Genomic DNA, 23,588 nt, shown 5'->3' with positions numbered 1-23,588 from the left:
ATGGAAAGCAACACAGGAGCCAATTTGAAGGGACTTACTGGTCCCAAGTGAGATAATTTGACCACCAAAAAGAATAAAGACTACATTTGATTGAAACATATCAAACATATGAAAATGGTCTCACGATTATACTAAAAATAATCATTGGTTACCATTGGACATTTCTAAGGTACCAACTCATTACTCTCATAGTTGGTAAATACTGGGAAAAAAATCAAGCATTTGTCCTGCCTTTCCTGTATAAACTGTATATGGGAAAACCAAGTAATTGACGGTAAGTTCATTATAGGATTCCAGATAATAAATACAACAGAAATAATAGAATTAATAAACACAAAATAAATAACATAATTAGGGGAGTTCCATTTTGCAACTCTTAATAAATTAATAGGTCTAGGCAATGGTCATCCATAGATGCAAATCCCATTAGGTGAATGGGAAGACTTCACAGTGGAGGGATCAGACTAACACTGTCTGAATCTGCTGATCAACTTTAGCAACAATTAAAGTGGGACCACCAAACATGTGCCCTATGACATGACATGATAGGAAGTATACATCTATCTATGGAGGATCGTTGCCTAAAATATTGAGCGTAAATCTAATCACATCTCTAGGTCAGCACTATCTTAATGCAGTATTCCACAATGATGTAAATGGTTTCTATCTATTCTGCTCTTCATGGTATCCACTAGCTACATATGTCTCTCAAGCATTTGAAATGTGACTAGTTAACTGGGGAGCTGACATTTAAAACATTAATTTAAATAGATTTGTGTGGCCAATGACTATTGTCTTAGCGTAGCTCTAGATTTAACTGCCAGTTTGTAAGAAATAGAGGGGATTAAGGAACAAGTGAAACAATAACATGAGGAACAATAAGTCAAATTTCATTTGTTCTCTGGACAAATGATGTGGTTCCTCCAATAATTCAATGGGATGTGGAAAAAATGAGTTGGAGGGGTATAAATGAAGGGGCACTGTTTTAAAATAGAACAGACTTAAGAGCTATAACAGCCAAAGCCTGGTTTAGATTCTGCATTGAATGGCCAAGTGTAAAAAGGTAACTTTGAGAGAATCAGAACCATTTGAATATGAACTCCATTGTAGATGATACTAAGGAATTATTAATTCTGTGGCATGGGATAATGCCACACTGGTTACATTTTTAATGTCCTTATCAGTTAGGTGCGTGTACTTGCATGACTCAGAGTGAGCACCTCCTTAGATTTTGCACCCAAGGGACCTCACTTGCCTCACCATAGTTCCACCCTTGCTTGAGATACACTGCATTAAACCAACTATATACTACTGTCATTTGTCAAAGGTTGTAATCACTTGCCCCAACAGAGTTTCTATACCTGAAATCCAAGATTTAATTTTTATTTATTTGTCAAAAGTTTTATTGGTAGGCTTTGTAGAACTTCCCTATCTCTTTGTCTTGATCTAGATGAACCCCAAAAGAAGAACAAAGGTGATCCCATGAACAACCTGGAAAGTTTTTACCAAGAGATGATAATGAAAAAACGTCTTGAAGAGTTCCAACTTATGAGAGGTGAACCCTTTGCTTCCCACTCACTGGTCTCAGCTACATCAGTGGGAGATAGTGGCACAGCTGAGAACCCGTCATTACTCCAGGACAAGGGAAAACAGGCAGCACAGGGTAAAGGTCCCAGTCTCCATGTGGCAAAAGTTTTTGATAATTCACCTGAGCAGTGTTGGACTGGGCCTAAGAAGCTGACGCAGCCAATAGAATTTGTCCCAGAAGATGAGATCCAGAGAAATCGTTTGTCAGAGGAAGAGATCCGAAAAATTCCTATGTTTTCTTCATATAATCCAGGGGAGCCAAACAAGGTATAGGCCAAACCAAGAAAAAAAACATGGGTTGTTTTAATTTTTCTTTACCTCTACCTAAATTAATACTTTTAAATTAGCTTTGATTATACCAAGGAATCGTAACATAGGCATAGTGATTGTGTTTTTCCTTGACTTTGACTATTAATTCTCTTCATACTATATAAATAGCATATTTCCTCTGATGTTCTTTGTGGTTTCCTGAGGTCCTAAGCTATCCTTAGAGTTTTAAAGAAATCTTGATGAGACTCTAGTCCATACCCACTAGAGGCCCTGAATTGAAGGGAAAGTAACCTCCAGTTTCCTAGGCTAGTAATAAATCAAGTAGTATTCCTAAGACCACCATATCAGGTAACCATGGTGCCTCTGAAATTAGTCAATAAATAATTGGCCACCTGGTTGTGAGTAGGGTTTAGTGTTAGTGCATGAGTTTTTTTCTTTAGAATGCTCCATCTGGCTTTCATATGACATATGACTTGAAACTGCTGATAGCTAAGCAGCAAAGTGAAAGTGCAAGGCCTCTAAGGCTTGATAAATTGACAAATATATAAGAATTGTAAACCTTGTTTTATTGATCACATCATTATTTCACATTATTGGTATATGTTAACATCCAGAATGGAAAACTTTGTTATGTCGCCCAAAAAGGCAACACAAGCCCCTGGAGCATATACTTGGCCGTGTTTAATTTAAAAAACAAAACCAAAAAAAATAATGTTAGCTTCTGGCTGTCCCTGAATTTTAAAAAAAGACATTGTAGATGAGGGATATTAAAGCAGTTTTTTCTGAATGACTGCATTTCTAATATATTCTTGCTGTTCAAGGACAGCTTGATTTGTGTTTTTTATTATAAAATATTACTAATATACAAAAAGTTAAAGAATAATATAACAAAAACCCTCATACCTAGCCAGCCATCTTAACCAGTTCTTCATAGTTTCCCTATTTGCTTGTTAGAAAAATAGAGCCTTACAGACACACCTGAAGACTTCCAGGTATCCCTCACCAATCCCATTTCCCTGTCTCCACTCCAGAGGTAACTACTATCCTGAATTTGCTATTTATCATCCTGATGCATGTTTTTATATTTTTACTACATATTTATATATTCATAAACAAAATATAACTTTACATATTTTAAAACTATATAGATGATGTCATACTGGACATATTCTTCTACAACTTGCTTTTTTGATTCAATATACATAATGTTTTTGAAACTTATTTTAATAATATAAGGAACTATGGAGTATTGCATTGTAGAAATACACTATAATTCATTTATCCATTCTCCTGAAGATATTTTCTTTTTCTTTTTGCTATTACAGACCATTCTGCAACAAACATTGTATGTATCTCCTGTTGCATATGTACAAGAGTTTCTCTAGGACAGTTTTTCAAACTTGAGGTTACAATTGTAGGTCACAACAAGCAATTTTTCTAATGAAACAAAATAGAATAGAAAATATCAAAGTACATTCTGTAGAGTAAGGGTGTTGACTGTTTCTGGAAGCTTTTGGTTTGGTTTTGTGTGTGTGTGTGTGTGTGTGTGTGTGTGCGTGCGCGTGTGTGTGTTATATATGTGTGCCAGAATGTAAAATGCATTTCTTCCTATGGATCTAGTCAAAAAAGTTGGAAAAATATTGCTCTATTGCAGTGATTCTTAAATGTTAGTATGGACCAGAATCACCTGGAAGGGACTGAGAGTTTGCATTTCCAACAAGCTCCCATGAGGTGCTGATGCTACTGGTCTGAGAGTGACATTTTAAGAATCACTGTTCTGTATTACGTTCCTAGGAGTGGAATTACTGTGATATAGGGTATGTATATATTCAACTCCATGAGCAGGGTTTCAGAAATCTCTTTCATATCCTTGCCAAGACTCTTTAGTGTTGGACTTTTCATTTTTGCCAGTCTAAAATGTTTGAAGGTATCTCATTGACTTCATTTGCAGGTTTCTGATTTCCGATGAAGTTATGCTTGTAATCATACATTTATTAGCCTTTCAGCAACCTTCTGTGCATTGCTTGTTCCATTTCTTTCCCCACTATTTGCCTAGTTTTTCATATTATTTACAGAAATTATTTTTAAATTCTGGATATAAACACATGTTGCTTATTTAGCAAATATATTCTTCCAGTGGGGGGGCTTATCTTTTAAACATTATTTCTGATATCTTTTATTAACCAGAAATCTTTCATTTTAATGTAATCAGATCATCAGTATTTTATTTGATGGTTTGTACTTTTTGAGTCATTTTAAGGAAATCCTTCCCTACAAAACCAACAAAAAGTACACAAACAACCCAATGAAAATGGCCAAAAGATATGAACAAGAAACTCACAGAAGAGAAAACATGAATAACCAATTAATTACAAAATCTTATTAATAAGTAATCAAAGAAATTTAAAATAAAACTACAGTGAGAAACCATTTAACACCCAGGAAGTTGGTATACATTTAAAGGCCTGACAGTGCCAATGAATGAATATAAATGAGGTGACTATAAATGAGGACAATCACTTTTATGAACTCTGTAGCAATATCTAGTAAAATGGAAGATGCTCATACACTATAAGTCAGCAATTCCACTCCTAAGTGTCTATCTTAGAGGAACTCTTACATGTGAACATTAGATGTTATAAAGATATTCATTGTAGCACAGTTTATAAACAGCACACTTGTTCATCAGCAGGAGAATGGATAAAGCATGGTATATTCATAAAATAGAATATTGTACAGTATAGAAAATGAATAAAATAGAATTACATGTATCAATATACATGAAACTCACAAACAAAATGTTGAATGAAGAAAGCTACTTGCAGACTTCTGGTTTTAGCTCCAATGTGTAAAGTGCTTGGAAGTTATCATTCATGTCTTATAACAAGAAAAACAGCTGAACAAATAAAACAGCAATGACTTTTCTTGGACCCATCAGAGAATTGAAGTCACAGAGCAAATTGCAACCCCCAAGTCTGGAAAGACAGGCAATTACAGAGAATCACAGCCCAGATCTGCTTTTCAGGAGCAGAAAGCACTGTAGCCATAAACTGGTAGGGACACTTACTTACGCAGTAACTTCGACAAACTGCTGGAAGCAGGGTGTAGATTGTTTGAGTGACAAACTCTAGGGGCCTCAGTCTCTGAAGGCCCTCATATTTTCATGATTTTTACCTCCAGGAACTCCATTAAGTTCTCAAGGGGAAGGGCCAAGAAACAATCTCCTGTTCCTGGCATGAGGAAGGGAAAACTAATCATTTTGAAATCTACCCAGAGCTTCTACCTAACAAAGGGATACCCAACAAGTGAAACATCTTTACCAAAGCCTTCTCCAGCCTGGGAGAAGGGAAATTATCCAACTCCCGAGGCCTCTAACCTTCCTGTCTCATCTAAGAGAGGGGTGGGGGGAAACTAGAAAACACTTGTGAAGGTTACAGGCTGGGGACACAGACATGCTAAAAGACTTGAGACTTAATTATGTGATCACAGAATGTTTCTCCCTGCCCCACAGATCAATGGGGCTTCAATATAATAACTATGGACTATAGCTGAAAGACTTGCAAGATTCAGACTCCATTTAAGGAGATATTAGGGAATCTGAAAGAAAATAGGGGAGAAAAAGCAAGAACATTAGGGGAAATTGAAACCTCTGACACCTACAGCTAGAGTAAACACTAAACACCATCAACCCCTGGCCAGATTAACATAAAACCTGTACTAATGGTCTGTTTACCTTAACTCCTCTTAACTTAGACATCATGTCCAGTTTTCAACAAAAAAAATGGCAAGGCATGCTAAAAGAAAAACCAGTCTGAAGAGACAAAGCCAACATCAGAACCAAACTCAGATATGCAAGTTTTGGACTTATATGATAATATTTAAATTTAACTTAAATTTAAAATAACTATGATTAATATGCTAAAGAATCTATTAGAGAAAATAAACAATATGCAAGAACAGATGGGTAGTGTAAGCAGATAGAAACTCAAAATCAGAAGGATATGCAAGAGATCAGAAACACTAAAAAGAAATGCTTTTGATAGATTCATCAGTGGACTGGAAGTGGCCAAGGAAAGAGTCCGTATGCTTGAAGACATGTCAATAAAAATCTTCCAAACTGAAATGCAAAGAGAAAAAGAACTGTAAAAAAATTGAAAATAATATCCAAGAGCTATGGACAATTTCAAAAGGTATAACATACATGTGATTGGAATACCAGAAGGAAAATAAAGAAAAGGAGAAGAGATAGCTGAAGTAGGAATGGCTGAGAAGTTTCCAAAATTAATGGTAGACACAGGACCACAGATTCAGGATCTGGGAAGACAATATCAATCAGGATAAATAACCCCAGACTAAGTGTATCATGTTCAAACACAGAATACTGATACAAAGAGAAAATCTTGAAAACACCCAGAGGAAACACTTTACCTATAGAGGAACAATAAGAATTACATTGGATCTCTCATCAGAAATCAGACACGCAAGAAGAGAAAAGTGAAATATTTAAAGTATTGAAGGAAAAAAAACACCCATCTAGAAATCTGTATACAGCAAAACAATCCTTCTAAAGTTGACCAAAAAATACTTTCTCAGACAAACAAAAACTGAGGGAATTTGTCAGCAGTATATCTGTCTTGTGAGAAAAAAAATTTTTTTTTAAGTTTTTCCAGAGAGAAGGAAAATGATACAGGCCAGAAAATCAGATCTCTATAAAGAAAAGAAGAGCATAGGAGAAGGAATATGTGAAGGTAAAATGAAATCTTTTATTTTCTTATTTTTAAGTGATCTAAAAGATAACTATTCAAAGTAATGTGTTAGGTAATTATAGCATGTTGATAAATGAATGTTATAAGGCAGGAATGTTATAAGGAATAGGAGGGAAGAATTAGTATTTGGTGTATATAACTATTATAAGTTACCTGCACTACCTGTGAAGTGGTATGATGTTATTTGAGAGTGGGCTTAGATTAGTCATAAATGAGTATTGTAAACTCTTAGGCAACCACTAAAAAATTATAAAATGAAATATAATTGATATGCCAAGAGGGGTGAAAATGGAATCATATAAAATGATACCCATTCTCTGTAATCTTTTCCACAAAATAGAAACTTTCTAACTCATTTTATGAAACCAGCCTTAGCTTAATACCCAAACCAGATAAAATCATTAAATTAAGCAAAACTACAGATCAATATCTCTCATGAGCACAGAGAAGAATCTTAAATTTTAGGAAAATAAAAATAGTTTGATTGAAAAATTAAAATATTTGGAAATGAAATCCAACAGGTATCAAAATAATTATATTTCATGATCAAGCAAGATTTATTCGAGGGGTTTATGGCTGATTCAGCATTTGAAAATCAATTAATATAATCTACCACATCAACAAACTAAAGAAAAATTATATAATTATTTCAATTGATGTAGAAAAGGCATTTGACAAAATGAAAACTCATTCATGACAAAAACTCTCAGCAAACTAGGAATAGAAAGAAACACCCTCAACCTCCTTAAGAATATCTACAAAACCCTACAGCTAACATACTTAATGGTGGGGAACTGGGTGCTTTCCCCTTTGATCAGGAATAAGACAAAGATGTACCCTCTCCCTGCTTCTTTTCAGTATTGTACTAGAAATGCTAACTAGTGCAATAAGAAAAGAAACAGCACACAGATCGAGAAGAAAAAAAAAATTGTCTTTTTTCACAGGTGACATGTATGTCTATATAGAAAATTGCGAAGAATCAATAACAACAATGTGAAAGAACTATGGGAACTAATAAATGCAATATAGCAAGGTTGGAAGATACGAGGTTTATATGCAAAAGCCAATTGCTTTTCTGTACACCAAGAAATGAACAATTGAAATTTAAATTTAAAACTCAATGCTGTTTACAAAAGCACCACAAAAAATAAAATACTTAAGTATAAATCTAACAAAATATGTACAGGATCTATGTACAGAAAACTATAAAACTCTGATGAAAAATTAAAGAAGATCATAAATGCAGAGATATTTACGTTCATGGATTGCAAGACTTAACACTGTTAAGTTAGTTGTACCCAAATTGATATGTAGATTCCACACAATCCCAACAAAATCCTGGCAAGCTATTTTGTAGATATAGACCAACTGATTATAAGTTTATGTGGAAAGACAAAAGACCCAGAATATCCAACATAATACTGAAGAAGAGCAAAGTTGGAGGACTAATACTATCCATGTTTGAGATTTACTATAATCAAAAAGGGTGGTGTTGGTGAAAAAAAGACATAGATCAATTGAGCAGAATAGAGACTCCAGAAATAGACTCACACAAATATAATGAACTAATCTTTGACAAGGGAGCAAAGGCAGTTCAATGAAGAAAGGGTAGTCTTTTCAACAAATTATGCTAAAACAACAAACTGGTTATCTACATGCAAAATAGGAATCTAAACACAGGTCTCAAAATAAGATCTCAAAAATGAGGTCTCAAAAAATGACCTCAAAATAGGTCATAGATCTAAATGTAAAGCACAGTACTATAACACTTATAAAAGAAAATAGGAGAAAATCTAAATGCCCTTGTGTTTGGTGATGCATCTATAGACACACCACCAAAAGCATAATTTGTGAAAGAAAAAAATTGATAAATCAAACTTTATTAAATTTATAAACTTCTGTTTTGTGAAAGACACTTTTAAGAAAATCAAAAGGCAAGCCACAGACTAGAAGAAAATATTTGTAAAACATTTCTAATAAAGGACTTTCATCCAAAATACAAAGACATGTCTTTGAGACACTTTGTCTTTTTCACAAAGACATGGAACTCAACGGTAGTGAAACAAACAACCCAATTAAAAAATGGGCAAAATGTAAGAACAGTCACCTCACCAAAGAAGTTATATACATGTCAAATTAGCATATGAAAAGCAGCTCATCATCGCTGTCATCAGGGAATTGCAAAATAAAACAACAGTGAGATGCCATTACACACCTATTAGAATGGCTAAAATTCACAATAAAACTGACAATACTAAATGCTATTGAGATTGATGAGCAACAGGAACTCCTACTCATTGCTGGTGAGAATAGAAAATGTTACGACTTCTTTGAAGTCAGTTCAGCAGTCTCACAAAGCTAAACATTGTTTTACCGTATAATCCAGTAATTATGCTGTTATTTACCCAATTGATTTGAAAACCTACATTTATACAAAAACCAGCATGTGAATGTTTATCAGTTTTACTCATAATTGCCAAAAACTGGAAGCAATTAGAATGTCCTTCAGTAGATGAATGGATACTTTCACCTGTGCTGCATCTATACAGTGGGATATAATTCATCAATTAAGAGAACTGAGCTGACAAGCCACAGAAAGGCACAGAGGAACTATAAATATATTAATAAGTGAAAGCCAGTATTAAAAGACTATATACTGTATGATTCCAATTATGTGACATTCCAGAAAACACCAAAATGTAGAGATAGTAAATGACCAATGGTTGCCAGGAGTTCAGGGGGTTGGAGAAGAGAGAAATAGGGGAAGCACAGCATTTTTAAGGCAGTAAAGTTATTCTATAAGATAATGTAACGGTGGCTGCAAGATATGCATTTGTCAAAGCCCATAAAACTGTACAGCATGAAGAGTGACCCTTAATGTATACAAATATTAAAAAATCATTTGAGAGGTTGGGGAACCCCGGGAAAGAATGAAGACTATTACAAGACAATCTTACAGATACATGAAGCAACCTCAATGAAGGTATGTGGGTGAAAGATGCTGACTTAAGTATCTTTGGAAATGTGTGGAGTCCAGAAGACTAAAAACAGAAGTCACTGTACCCTAGTTAATAAGGTTGCACATAATCACTGTACCCTAGTTAATAAGGTTGTGTCACATGAGGGTACTGGTTAACAATCCTGATACTGATACACATGTATAATGAAATGGAGCAATTAAGTAAATGGATGGCAGGTGGTGGGAGCCAAGTTTCTCACTGGTAGAATTCACAGACAAGCAAAGAAAAGAAGCTAGAATGATCCATATAATGGTTTAGAGTTGGAGACAGCAGCATGAAATCATGTTTAGCTTAGTATAGATATAGATGATTATATATAAAATATTTATAGATATGTATATATACACAGGTTAGTATAAGCATAATTTTTTCTCCGTCAGCTGAGAGGGTCTAAATGAAGTGATACTCCAGTGGCAACAAGCATGTTCAGTACCCAAATCTTAGTTTGTAATACCATTCTCTTGTAAAAGGAACCAGGACTCCTTAGAGATATGACTGATTCTAGTAGTGGGGCAGGAAATGTACAAGATGAGCCTTGAACATTTTGTAGTGACAGAAGGTAAGAAAGTGCTGAAAACAACAACATAAAAACATTGTTGGGAATATGCCAAAGGAGCACAAGAGCCAACTGAGAGTTTCCAGTGACCAAAGCTGGAACAACTTGTGCAACAAACTAGGTGAATTAATATTGGATTATAACCTAAAGTATAGGATAAATAGCTATGACTGCATACTGATAATAAAATGATTGGGTAAATCAAATAACTGGGGGAGATAAGATAAATATCCCACACAGAAGAATTTTAAATAATTTACATAGATGCTCCATCTCAAACTGGGGGAGCATAACTTTCCACTTCTTAGTTTTGAGGTATTGAGTGACTTATTTCCAAAGAGTACAGTATGGAAAGGCAAGAAAAAAAGACTAATATTGCAGCGTAGAAACCTAACAAACACTGCCTCAGCCAGTTGTTCAAGGTCAACATCAACAGTCATTAATCACGATGATAGTATGCATACTTGATATGATATGTTCAAAATTGAACTTTCCTCTCTGGTCTTCCTTCTCATAATCCATAACCCCAATCTAACATGAGAAAAACACACACACAAAAAAAAAATTCTAGTAGTGGGCCGTCCTACAAAATACCTGACCAGGATTCCTCAAAACTGTCAAGATCATTAAAAACAAGAAGTCTGAGAAACTGCCACAACCAAGAGGAGCCTAAAAACACATGAAAACTAAATGTACTGTGGTAACCTGGATGGAATCCTGAAACAAGAAAAGGATATTAGGGAAAAACTAAGGAAATCTAAATAAACTATGGCCTTTGGTTAATAATAAGGTATCAATATTCATTCATTCATTTTAACAAATGCACCATAGCAATGTAAGATGTTAATTATAGGGGAGACTGGGTGTGGGGTATGTGGGAACTCTTTGTACTACCTTCTCAGTTTTTCTGTAAATCTAAAACTGTTCTAAAAAATAATCTACTTTTTTAAAATTTAAAACAGATACCTGCATAAAAATGCATACAGTTTTATACTATTTATATAAAGTTCAAAACATGCAAAACAGCACTATATATTGCAGAGGGATGCCAGGAAGTTTCATCCTGTACTATCACTTGGAGTATCTGTTTTTCTGTTTCACAGAAATGGTAATCTTGTTTTTGAGCCTAGCTGTATCTTTCTGTGTGTGTGTGTGTGTGTGTGTGTGTGTGTGTGTGTGTGCGCGCGCGCGCGCACGTGTTTGTGTGTGTGTGTGAATATATATGTATGTTGGTGATATGTACATACATACATACCTGTGTGTGTGAATATATATGTATGTTGGTGATATGTTCATACATATCTGTGTGTGTGTGTGTGTGTGTGTGTGTGTGTGTGTGTGTGTGTGTGTTTGGAGCAGAGAAGATGCATCCAAGCAAGAAGTGACCAAGCCACGTCTACCAGAAGTCATCTTGATTTTTAAAAAATGTTCATATCAAAGGGAGCCATCTTAGTATGGATCTTTCCTACTTGGTGAGAAACTTGCAGTATGTTTCACATACTCCTTTCTATGGTTATTTAATTTGATGATGCTTTTATGATAAGTATTTCAGAGCCAAAACTCTAGATCACCTGAAATTACTTAAGTGAATCACAAGTCAGTCAATCTGTGCCTTTGCCTTTAAGATACAAGTGTAGTTAAATCTAAATATGCAATATCCAGCTTCTAAAGTCTTTGAGACATAAAGAGACTCTTATTATATAACGTTTAATATATTTATTTGTGTTTTAGTGGTTAACTCATTTAAGTGGGCTCTATTTTCTAGCTCTTTGCTTATGCCGCTTTTCTCTGAATTCTTCTCAAGTTCCATTAAACTGTAAAGGTTATAGTTTATTCTAGCTAACATATAGAGATTTTTTTCTTCCATCTTTTCTTATTGTAGTAAAACACATGTAACTTGAGATCTACCCTGTTAACAATAATGTAACTTGAGATCTACCCTCTTAACAATATTTTAAGTATACGTTACAGTGTTGTTAACTATAGGCACAATGTTGTCCAGCACATCTCTAGAACTTTTCATCCTGCATGACTGAACTTCATAAGTATTGAATAGCAACTCCCCATTTCCCTCTCCCTTTAGCCCCTGACAACCACCATTCTCCTTTTGCTGCAATGAGTTTGACTACTATAGATAACCCCATATAAGTGAAATCATGTAGTATTTGTCCTTCTGTGACTGGCTTATTTCATTTAGCATAATGCACTCAAGATTCATCCATGTTGTAGCATATTGCCAGATTTTCTTCCTTTTTCTGGATGAATGGTATTCCATTGTATGTGTATACCACATCTTCTTTATCCATTCATCCATGATGGATATTGCCACCTCTTGGCTATTGTGAACAGTGTTTCATATGTGTTCAGATATCTCTTTGATATTCTGATTTTAATTCTTTTGGATAAGTATCTGGAAGTGGGATTGCTGGACCATATGGTAGTTCTATTTTTAATTTTTTGTAGCACCTCCATACTGTTCATAGTGGCTGCACCATTTTACATTCTGCCAATAGTGTACAGGAATTCCAATTTGTGTACATCCTTGCCAAATTATTTCCTGTATGTGTTCTTTGAAGAAATGTCTATTTAGGTTTTTTGCCCATTTTTAAAATTTTTTATTCTTTAATGTTTATTTATTTTTGAGAGCGATAGAGTGAGCAGCAGAGGGGCAGAGGGAGAGGGAGAAAGAGAATCCCAAGCAGGCTTCATGCTGTCAGCCCAGATTCCAATGTGGGGCTCAATCTCATGAACCCGTGAGATCATGACCTGACCTGAAAGCAGCAGGAGGCAGTTGCTCAACTGACTGAGCCACCCAGGTGCCCCTTGCACGTTTTTTTTTTTTAATTGGGTTATCTGTCTTTTTGCTGTTGAGTTGTAAGTGTTCCTTATATATTTTAGGTATTAACTTCTAATAAGATATTTGGTTTATAAATACATTCTTCCATTCTGTTGGTTGCCTGTTCACTTTGCTGATTGTTTCCTTTGCTGTACAGAAGTATTTCAGTCAATGTAGTCCCACTTTATTTTTGCTTTTGCTGCCTGTGCTTCTCATGTAATATTCAGTTGACTGGATTTTGACTGAATTCAGTTGAGTTGACTTTTGTGTGTGGTATAAAATAAGAGTCCAGTTTTGTTATTTTGCATGTGGATACCAACTTTTCCCAGCACCATTTGTTGAGGGAACTATCTTTTCCAAATTATGTGTTCTTGCCCCTCTGTTCATCAGTTGACTGCATATGTGTGAGTTTATTTCTGGGTTCTATTCTCTTCCATTGGTCTATATAACTGTCTTTATGCTAGTTTGCTCTTTTGATTACTGTAGATTTATAATATGTTTCAAAATTAAGTGAGAGGCCTCCAGTTTGGTTCTTATTTTTCAAGATTGCTTTGGCTATTTGGGGTCTCTTGTGGTTCCATATGGATTTTAGGATTGTTTTTTTCTATTCCTATAAAAACTATTGGGATTTTGATAGGAATTGCATTAAATCTGTAGATCACTTTAGGTAGTGTGTAAATTTTAACAATATTGTTTTCCAGTCCATGAACATGGGACATTTTTGCATTTGTGTCTTCTTTAATTTTTTTTAGCAATGTTTTGTGGTCTTCAGTGTACTAGTCCTTCATTTCCTTGGTTGTCTTTTTTTAATTGAAGCATGATTGACATTTGAAAAAGCTGTACATATTTATTTTGCATTTTTTTGTCTATTTTTATTTACTTTCTAGTTAGTTAAAATATAGTGTAATACTGTTTTCAGGAGTAAAATTTAGTGATTCATCACTTACAACATCCAGTAAAGCTGTACATATTTAATGTATGAATCTTGATGAGTTTGAAAATAAATGTACACCATGAAACTATCACCATATACAATGCCCTAAACTTAAGCATCACCTCTAGAAATTCCCTTCCTCCTCCTTTGTTTTATCATAACATTTAACATAAGATCTACCCTCTTAATAAATTTTAAGTATCTAATACAGTATTGATAACTATATGCACCATGCTGTACAGTAGATCTATAGGATTTATTCATCTTGCATGAACATCTTTGATGAACATCTCCCCAGTTACGCCTCCTCCCAGCCTCACAGTAAACATGATTCTACTCTGCTTTTATGAGTTTGGCTGTGTTGGATGCCTGATATAAATGGGATCATGTAATATTTCTTCTGTGTTTGGTTTATTTCCCTTGGAATAGTGTCTTCCAAGTTTATGTTGTAGCAAATGAAAAGATTTTCTTTTTTTAAAAGGCCAAATAATATTCCATTGTATTTATACACATTTTCTTTATCCATTCATCTGTCAGTGGACATTTAGGTTGTTTCCATGTCTTTGCTATTGTAAATAATGCTGCACTGCACAAGGGAATGCAGATAGTTCTTCCAGATCCCAATTCCAGTTCTTTTGGGTATATACCCAGGGGTGGGATTGCAGGATTGCATGTTAGTTCTACTTTTAATTTTTTGAGGAACCTCCGTACTGTTTTCTATACTGGTTATACTGATTTACATTCCCACCAATAGCATATAAGGCTTAGAATTTCTCCATATCCTCACCAACACTTGCTTTTTGTTGTTGTTGTTATTATTAATAGCCATCCTAACAGATGTGAAGTGGTATTTCATTGAGGTTTTGATTTGCATTTTCCTGATAGTTAGTAATATTGAGCATCTTTTTTATATACCTGTTGGCCATTTGTATGTCATTTTTGAAGAAATGACTATCAGATCTTTTGCCCATTTTTAAAATTGGGTTATTTGGGGTTTTTTTGTTTTGTTTTGTTTTGTTTTGCTATTGCATTTCAGGAGTCCCTTATATGTTTTAGGTATTAATCCTTTATCAGATATCAGATATACGATCTGCAAATATTTTCTCCTATTCTGTGCCTTGCTTTTTCATTTTGCTGATTTTTTTTTTTTTTTTTTTTTTTTTGCTGCACAGGTTTTTAGTTCTAATCATACTTGTTCATTTTGGCTTTTGTTGTTGCTTGTGCTTTGATGTCATATCCAGGAAGTCATTGCCAACATCATTGTCCAGAAGGTTTTTTCTCTAATTTTTCTTCTAGGAGTTTTTGGAGTTTCAGGTCTTATTTTAAAATATTGAATCCATTTTGGGTTGATTTTTATGTGTGGTGTGAGTTAAGCATCTACTTTAATTCGTTTGCTGTGGGTATCCAGTTTTCTCAATACCATTTATTATGAGACTATCTTTTTACCATTGTGTATTCTTGGCCCCCTTGTCAAAGATCAGTGTACCATAAATACGTGGTTTATTTCTGGGCTCCCTATTCTGTTTTATTGGTCAATATGTTTGTTTTTTATGCCAGTACCATGCTGTTTTGATTACTGTAGTTTGAAATTAGGAAATATGATGCCTCCTGCTTTGTTCTTCTTCCTCAAGATTATTTTGTCTACTTGGGATCTCTTATGATTCCATATGCATTTGAGGATTTTTTTATTTCCATAAAAATTGACATTGGGATTTTGATAAGGATTATATTGAATCAGTAAATCACTTTGGGTAGTATGAACATTTTGATAGTACTTGCAGTCAATGAATATGGGATAGCTTTCCATTTATTTGTGTCTTTTTCAGTTTCTTTCATCAATGTTATGTAGTTTTCTGTGTACAAGTCTTTAAGCTCCATGGTTAAGTTTATTTCTGAGCATTTTATTCTTTTTGATACTATTGTAAATGGGATTGGCTTTTTTTTTTATTTCATTTTCAGGCAGTTCATTGTTAGGGTGTAAACATTTAGAAGGATTGATACTTTCATTGTTAGTGTAAACATTTAGAAGGATTGATATTAATTCTTCTTTAAGTGTTTGGTAGGATTCACCCATGAAGCCATCTGGTCCTGGGCTTTTCTGTGCTGTGAGGTTTTTGAAGACTGATTCAATCTCATTACTAGTTATAAATCTCGTTAGATTTTCTATTCATGATTTAGTCTTGGTAGGTTATACATTTCTAAGAATTTATCGTTTTCTACGTTATCCAATTTGTTGGCATACAGTTGTTCATAGTAGTCTCTTTAATCCTTTCTTTTTCTGTGGCATCAGTTATAACATCTCCTCTTTTTTTTTTTTCTGATTTTATTTGAGTCTTCCCTCCTTTTTCCTCTACCTAGCCAAAGGCAGTCAATTTTGTTGCTCTTTTTAAAAAGCCAGCTATTAGTTTAGTTGATTTTTTTCTAGTTTTTCTAATCTCCTTTGTTTATTTCTGCTTTAGTTTTTATTTCTTTCCTTCTACTAACTTTGGACTTAGTTTGCTTCTTTTCCTAGTTCCTTAATTGTAGAGTTGTTTATTTGAAATCTTATTTTATTTTATTTATTTATATATATATATATATATATATATATATTTTTTTTTTTTTTTTTTAAACGTTTATTTGTTTATTTTGAGAGAGAGCACATGAGCAAGGGGAGAGGCAGAAAGAGAGGGAGAAAGAGAATCCCCAAGCAGGCTCCACGCTGTCAGCACAGAGCATGATGTGGGGCTCAAACTCACCAACCGTGAGATCATGACCTGAGGTGAAATCAAGAGCCGGATACTTAACCGACTGAGCCACCCAGGTACCCCTTTATTTTATTTTTTAAGTGGGCTCCACTGCCCAAGGTGGGGCTTGAACTCAAGACCCTGAGATCAAGAGTCACACATTCCACCAACTAAGTCAGCCAGGCATCTCTAAGACTTTTTTTGTTGTTGTTTTTGAGAGAAAGAGAGAGAGAGAACACGTGAGCATGAGCAAGGGAGGGACAGAGGGAGAAGGAGAGATAATCTTAAGCACAGAACCCGAGCTAGGGCTAAATCTCACGACCATGAGATCATGACCTGAGCCAGAATCAAGAGTCTGACGCTTAACTGACTGAGCCACCTAGGTGCCCCATGAGATCTTCTTTTTTAATGTAGGCATTTATCACTATGAAATTCCCTCTTAGTTCTGCTCTTGCTGTATCCCATAAATATTGTTATCTTCTGATTTCATTTGTCTCAAGATATTTTATAATTTCCCTTCTGATTTCTTCCTTGACCCATTGTTTGCTTAAAAGTATGACATTTAATTTCCTTCCACATATTTGTGAAATTTCTAGTTTTCCTTCTGCTGTTGGAAGTAAGGTATTGAAATCTCCTAGTATTGTATTGCTGTGTATTTCTCCTTTCACTTCTCACTGCTTCATATATTTAGGTGCTCTGATGTTGGGTGCATATTTATTTATAGTTCTATCTTCTAGGTAAATTAACCCTTTTGTCATTATATAATGCCCATTTTTGTCTCTTGTGACAATTTTGACTTAAAGTCTATTTCATCTGATATACGCATGGCCAACCCTGCTTTCTTTGGTTATCGTTTTTATAGAATATCTTTCTCTATCCTTTCATTTTTAGCTTATATGTGCCCTTAAATATAAAGTGAGTTTCTTGTAGACAGATTATACTTGGATCTTGTTTTTTTTAATCATTCAGCCACTCTTGTGTCTTTGATTAGGGAGTTTAACATACTTACATGTAAAGTAATTATTTATAAGGACTTACTATCATCATTTATTATTTGTTTTCTGTCTTGTAGCTCTTTTGTCCCTCTTTTCCTCTCTTGATGTCTTCCTTTTTGTTTCATTGATTTTTTTGTACTAATGTATTTTTCCTTTTTTTCCTTTTGTTTATCTTTTATAGGTATTTTCTTTAGGGTTACAATGGGGCTTCCTTAAAACATAACAATCTATTTTAAGCCGATAAGAACTTAAATTTATTTGCTTTCGAGGGCTCTTTTTTGTTTTCTTGAATGTGTTGTTTTTTTTTATAGCATCCCATTCCTAATAGAATATTGTCTTCTAATAGAATATTCTCTGAGGGTACTAGTGATGTTTTTTTGAAGTTTTCTTCCTTGCATGGTCTGTTTTCTTTTTCATTTGCTTTCATTTCTGTTTGTTTGTTCTGTTCTCTCTTTCACATTAGAGGCTTCCCACAGATACAGTAGATACCAGATCCGGGTAATCTGTGCCTATATATATATATATGAGTAGGCGCCAAAAAGCAGATTGGAAGCTCTAAGCACATGAGTGGCCCTTGCTGACTTTTAGCTTCACTTTAAAGTCATCTGGCTGGTCCATTTGTTGGAGAAATTCCCCATCCCAAATCAGTATTTTTTTAATCTTTTCTCTTGGGGCTAATCATATTTAGTGTGCATTATTTCTCTTAATCTTCTTGTGTTCAGATATAGTATTTATACCCTCATCTGTGCCTGACATTCCCCATATTTAGAAAATGAGCTACCAGTATTCACCATGATTGGGGTTTGCCTTTCTCCAGTAGCTAATCTTAGGGGAGGATCTTTCAAGATCTAGTTGGTTTTTAAGCAACTTTCAACCTTCCCACCTTATCTTAATCTCATCCCTTTACCTTCATTTTCAGAGGTACCTGAAGCTTTCAGTTCCTAAACTGTTTGAGGATTCTTAGGTGTAGTTTGGGTTAGTTCCTGGATTTCCCCACTTCTGGTTTAAGATTCAACTTTCTTGAGTACACTTATCTAATTATTTTCCAGCTTCCAGAGTACTGCTGCTATTGCCTCCTTTCCTCATTCTTTCTGACCTCATGGGTTTGTGTTTAAAAAAAAAAAAAAAAGGCCCTATAGTTTTAGAGAGTTTTCTGGAGGGAGTAAAATTAGATGCATGTATTCAATCTGCCATCTTTATCTGAAACTAATTCTTACTACAGTGAAATAGTTGCCTTACCTCCCTTATGTGCTATTTCTGTTGATCCTCGGTTTACATTAGGTGTTATACCTGAAGAACCTTAGCCCTCGGGTGACCGAAAGAGACCTTGTCTCATTGTTCGCTCGGTTCCAGGAGAAAAAAGGACCACCAATTCAATTCCGAATGATGACTGGACGAATGAGGGGGCAAGCTTTTATCACCTTTCCCAGTAAGTAGCTTTATCTGGATAATTAATTGTAGCATCAGTTCATTAGAGACTATTTATACCCTCTCTAATTTAGATATAGCCCTTTGATTTCTTCATATCACATGAGAAGCATATGCTTGAACAAGCACATGGGAAGAAGGAAAGAGAAGTAAGGAAAATATGTTTTCAGTGTTCTTCCACCCTCCTTCCTATGTTTCCTCTCCTCCACTGACAGTGCATGACCGCCTTATCCCATTGTCCTCAGGTTTCTCCAGTCATAGCACTTCCCTTCTCACTCTATCAAAATGGACCTTCCCTTTGCTGACGATGGTATTTCTAGTTCAGATTATATTACTTATTAATATATTGGTATTCTGGTAGAATACCCTAGTATGCCCTATTCCTTTAGGACTAAGAGATTATATGTTAACATGCTAACTCACTAGTAATTCATAATTAACTGGGGGGTGATGATAAATTCCTTTAACTGTTGTCTCCATCTTACTACTTGATCTCAGTATCATAATTAAAAGAGAACAATAATACAGGAATATCATTTTCTATAGCAGACCAGGCTGTCTCTTCTGGTGGAAGCTGGGTAGGAGCTCTACCTTTCATTATCCCTAACTACCATTACTTATAAACAGCCTAGTAATCTATGTATAGGCAAGTGCTTTTACACATAAGCCATACCAAACTCCCCTCTGCTTCTTTTGTACATTCTTAAACTATTTTTCCTATCTTGTTAAGGTTTGTGGATCCTCTACACTAGCGGTTTTCAGTCCTTTTGTGGGAGGACCCCTTTTAAACTTAAAATATTTTTCATTGACCCCAAGCTAATATGATCCATTAATTGAAAAATATATAATAAAATATTTTATAAACTCAGTACTTTAAAGTGTATAGCTGTTTTATAACAGCAGTATAACATTTGAAAATTTGTAGTATATACATATGTGAGACATAAATTGGTTTAGTCTAAAGACATTGCTTGTCTACTTATGATTTCACAGACTCTGGGCAATAATTCCACTTCTAAATTTTCTACATACAGGCTCTGAGACTGTTAAAAACAGTTGAAAGTTGAAAACTCCTGCTATCCTTGCTATACACTGTATACTCACACCTCAAGTACCCATATGCCTATAAGATTTCTTAAACTTATTTATTCCAATGAGGGCTCTCACTCTCCCATCAAAAGAAAAAAGCAAAGTGTCCTCAGTACCATGATAACATCTTTTATTTGTGTCGTCCATTTTGAAAATGGTTTCATTATCATAATACCTATAATCTGTTATCTGAGAGGTTTATAGATTATTGGTTATAGCTTAGCCTTCTTTGTCACACTGTCTATATTCTTGTTTCTTTACCTTTATCTTTGTGTTAGGAGACATACAAACATCATTTTAAGTTTTTATTGTCATTCTTAGCCATTAGTTTAATCTTGATGAGTTATACAAATTTGAGATTATGGAAAAGATAATAAAACTAAGAACTATATAGATTTGTAGCCTATATTTAACTCCAAGGCAAAACAACATAAACTAGACTTGGAATAGAATTGAATTACTAAGCCCTATGTAAATTGATGCTTTTTTCTTTCTCTTTTAGATAAGGAGCTAGCACAGCAAGCATTGCATCTAGTAAATGGATATAAACTACGTGGGAAAATAATGGTGATAGAATTTGGAAAGAACAAAAAGCAACGGTCAGATCTCCAGGCTGCTTCTCTCATATCATCTGCTACAGATAACACTACAGAAATCAGTGGTAGTTAAAAGATATATAGATGGTGAGTCCCAGGAGGTCTTTCTTGCATCAGAATCTTGGATCTGGGATTTGTGTATAGATAGCAATTTGCTTAGATTTGAAGAAGAGAAACTTAACTGAGGGAGAGAAAAATCTAAGATAATCCCCCTCTGTTTCAGAACAAATTGGTAGGAAACATTTTTTATAATCAAAGACTATATAGGACAGACATGGCAAGTATGAAGTGTAGGGTACAAAGAGTATCATTTTCTCAGGATAAATTACAAAAGATTATTTCCAAGGATTTAAAAAATCTTTATAATTCATCTGGGGTTTAAATATTTGTCCCTAAATATAGCATTCTTTCCAAGGTTGCCTCCTATATGCAGAACTAAAAAACTAATCACATGTTGAAATATTTATTTACTAGAGCTCATTTATCCTTCTTTATATCCACCAGTAAATAAATGACCAAGACCCCAGGCATAAACATCAACAAATGCTGTTGAATAAGAACTGTCAGCAGTGACAATAGGTTGTTTCATAAGTTAGTCCACACATTTAACGAATGCTTCCCCATGAAGTTACCAGTGTCTTCAAAAAGCTATATATTTTTCTAATGAAAGCATTTAGATCAAAATATTAATGTTCTCATAGTCATTAAGCTAGCTACCATTGAGCAATCATTGAATTCAAAGCAATAAACATTGAATCAATATCTAATGTATGTTATGTATTAGGTGTATGAATTTTAGAAGAGGAACATACTAGCAAACAGTACTAAAGGAGGGTGGGAAGAAAGTGTTCTCCAGAAGAGAGTCAGTCATTCCTAAATCCCTCAGTTATTTGTAGTTGCTGGAGAATAGAAAGAATATATGATATAGAGGAAGTAGTACAAACTTTGGAATTGGACTTGTGTTTGAACTTCACAGCCACACTTACCATTTCGTGACCTTGGCAAGTCACTTAATCTGAGCCTCAGTTTTCTCATCTATAAAATGAGGATAATAATACTACTTACCTCACTGGGTTGTAAGGATTAAATGAGATGATATTATTTTAGCTGAAGAACAGGAAGAAAAAAACTGAAGAAAATTTAACAGAGAGTAAGACCATTAAGCACCCCAACATACTTTTAATGAGAGGACAAGAAAAAGAAAAGAGGAAGAAAGAAGCAGAAAACATATTCCAATAAATAATGGCTGTAAATGTCTCACATTTGATGAGAAACATCACCTATACGTCCAAGAATTTCAACAAACCCCAAGTAGGATAAAGAAGAAATCCACAGACCCATCATAACAAAAGTGCTAAAACTCAAAGACAAAGAGAAACTCTGGAAAGTAACATGAGAAAAATGAAGCATCACTTACAAGAGAACCCCAATCAGATTAACTGCTAACTTCTCATCAAAAACAATGGAGATGGCAATGGGATAACATATTCAAAGTGCTCAAAGAAAACACCTGCCAATATAGAACCTATATCTAATAAAGCTGTTTTTGAAAATGAAGATAAAATATAATCCTTCCCACATCATCAAAAACTGTTGTTGCTGGCAGACCTAACTTATAGGAAATAGTAAAGGAAGTTCTTCAGGCAGAAAGCAGTGACTTTGGATAATAATTTAAATCTGTACATATAGAAAAATAGCATGGGTAAAGGTAATTACATAATTAGGAAGGACAGTCTAAATGCATTTTTCCTTCTCTTAATTGATTTTTAAAACAGTTGTATAAAGCAGTATGTATATAGTTGCATTATTGGGTTTATAACATATAAAAATGCAATATATTTGCCAATAACAGAACTTAGGGTGGAAGCAAAGCTGTATTGGACTATAGAAATGACTCCAGATGGTAACACCAATCTACAGGAACAAGTGAAGAAAAGAAATAGGAAATAAGAAAGTTAATATAAAAAAATGACAAATATATATTTTCTCTTCTTCCTTCTCTGAGCTTCTTTAAAAGACATAAAATTTCATCAAATAATAATTATAACAGTGTATTGTTGGATTTATAACATGTAGAAATAATATGTATAACAATAATACCATAAAAAAGTGGGGAAAGGAATAGATTCATGTAGGAGTAAGGTGTTTATATCTCATTGGAATTTAGTTTGTATATATCTGAAGCCAACTGAGTTAAGATTTGTATGGTAAGCGCTAGAGCAACCACTATGTAAATAACTGAAAATACTATTAAAGAAACTTAAATTAGAAAATATTCAATGCCAAAGGATAAATAGAGAAACAAAGACAAACCTCAGAGACATATAAAAAGCAAACAGTAAAATGGCAATCTTAAGTCCACCTATATTAATAATTGCAATAAATATGAATGGATTAAACAATCCAATTAAAGGCAGAGATTGTCAGACTGGGAAAAACACACAAGATTCACCTCTATGCTATTTGTTGGGGTTACACTTTGGAGATACAAATAGATTGAAGGTTAAACAGAATTATCAGGCAAATGGCAACTATAAGAAAGCTGGAGTGGCTATACTAATACAAGATAAAATAGACTTTAAAACAAAAAATGTCATTAGACACAAAGAGTGACATCTTGTAGTGATAAAAGAGTAGATCCATCAGGAAGAGCAAAAGTATATATGCACCTAATAATGGAGCACCAAAATACATGAATCAAAAACTGAACTAAATGAAGGGAGAAATACACAAGTGTACAATAAGAATTGGGGTATTCAGTACTCCATTTTGAATAATAGAACAA

General features: G+C 34.3%; 1 protein-coding gene across 3 annotated transcripts in view; it reads left to right on the top strand.

The window, feature by feature from the left end:
- Positions 1 to 21,867, top strand: part of RBM41 (RNA binding motif protein 41) — a 59,233-nt gene extending 37,366 nt beyond the window's left edge. For all 3 annotated transcript variants that reach the window (XM_042974506.1, XM_042974504.1, XM_042974507.1), the window contains exons 5-7: positions 1,451 to 1,854; positions 18,972 to 19,119; positions 20,710 to 21,867. In XM_042974506.1, the coding sequence (XP_042830440.1) occupies positions 1,451 to 1,854; positions 18,972 to 19,119; positions 20,710 to 20,876 (719 nt within the window). In that variant the 3' untranslated portion in view covers positions 20,877 to 21,867. The remainder of the gene's footprint in view (positions 1 to 1,450; positions 1,855 to 18,971; positions 19,120 to 20,709) is intronic.
- The last annotated feature ends 1,721 nt before the right edge of the window (positions 21,868 to 23,588 follow it).

Source organism: Panthera tigris, chromosome X (assembly GCF_018350195.1).
Source record: "Panthera tigris isolate Pti1 chromosome X, P.tigris_Pti1_mat1.1, whole genome shotgun sequence".
NCBI lineage: Eukaryota > Metazoa > Chordata > Mammalia > Carnivora > Felidae > Panthera > Panthera tigris.
This window is presented reverse-complemented; position numbering and strand designations above follow the sequence as displayed.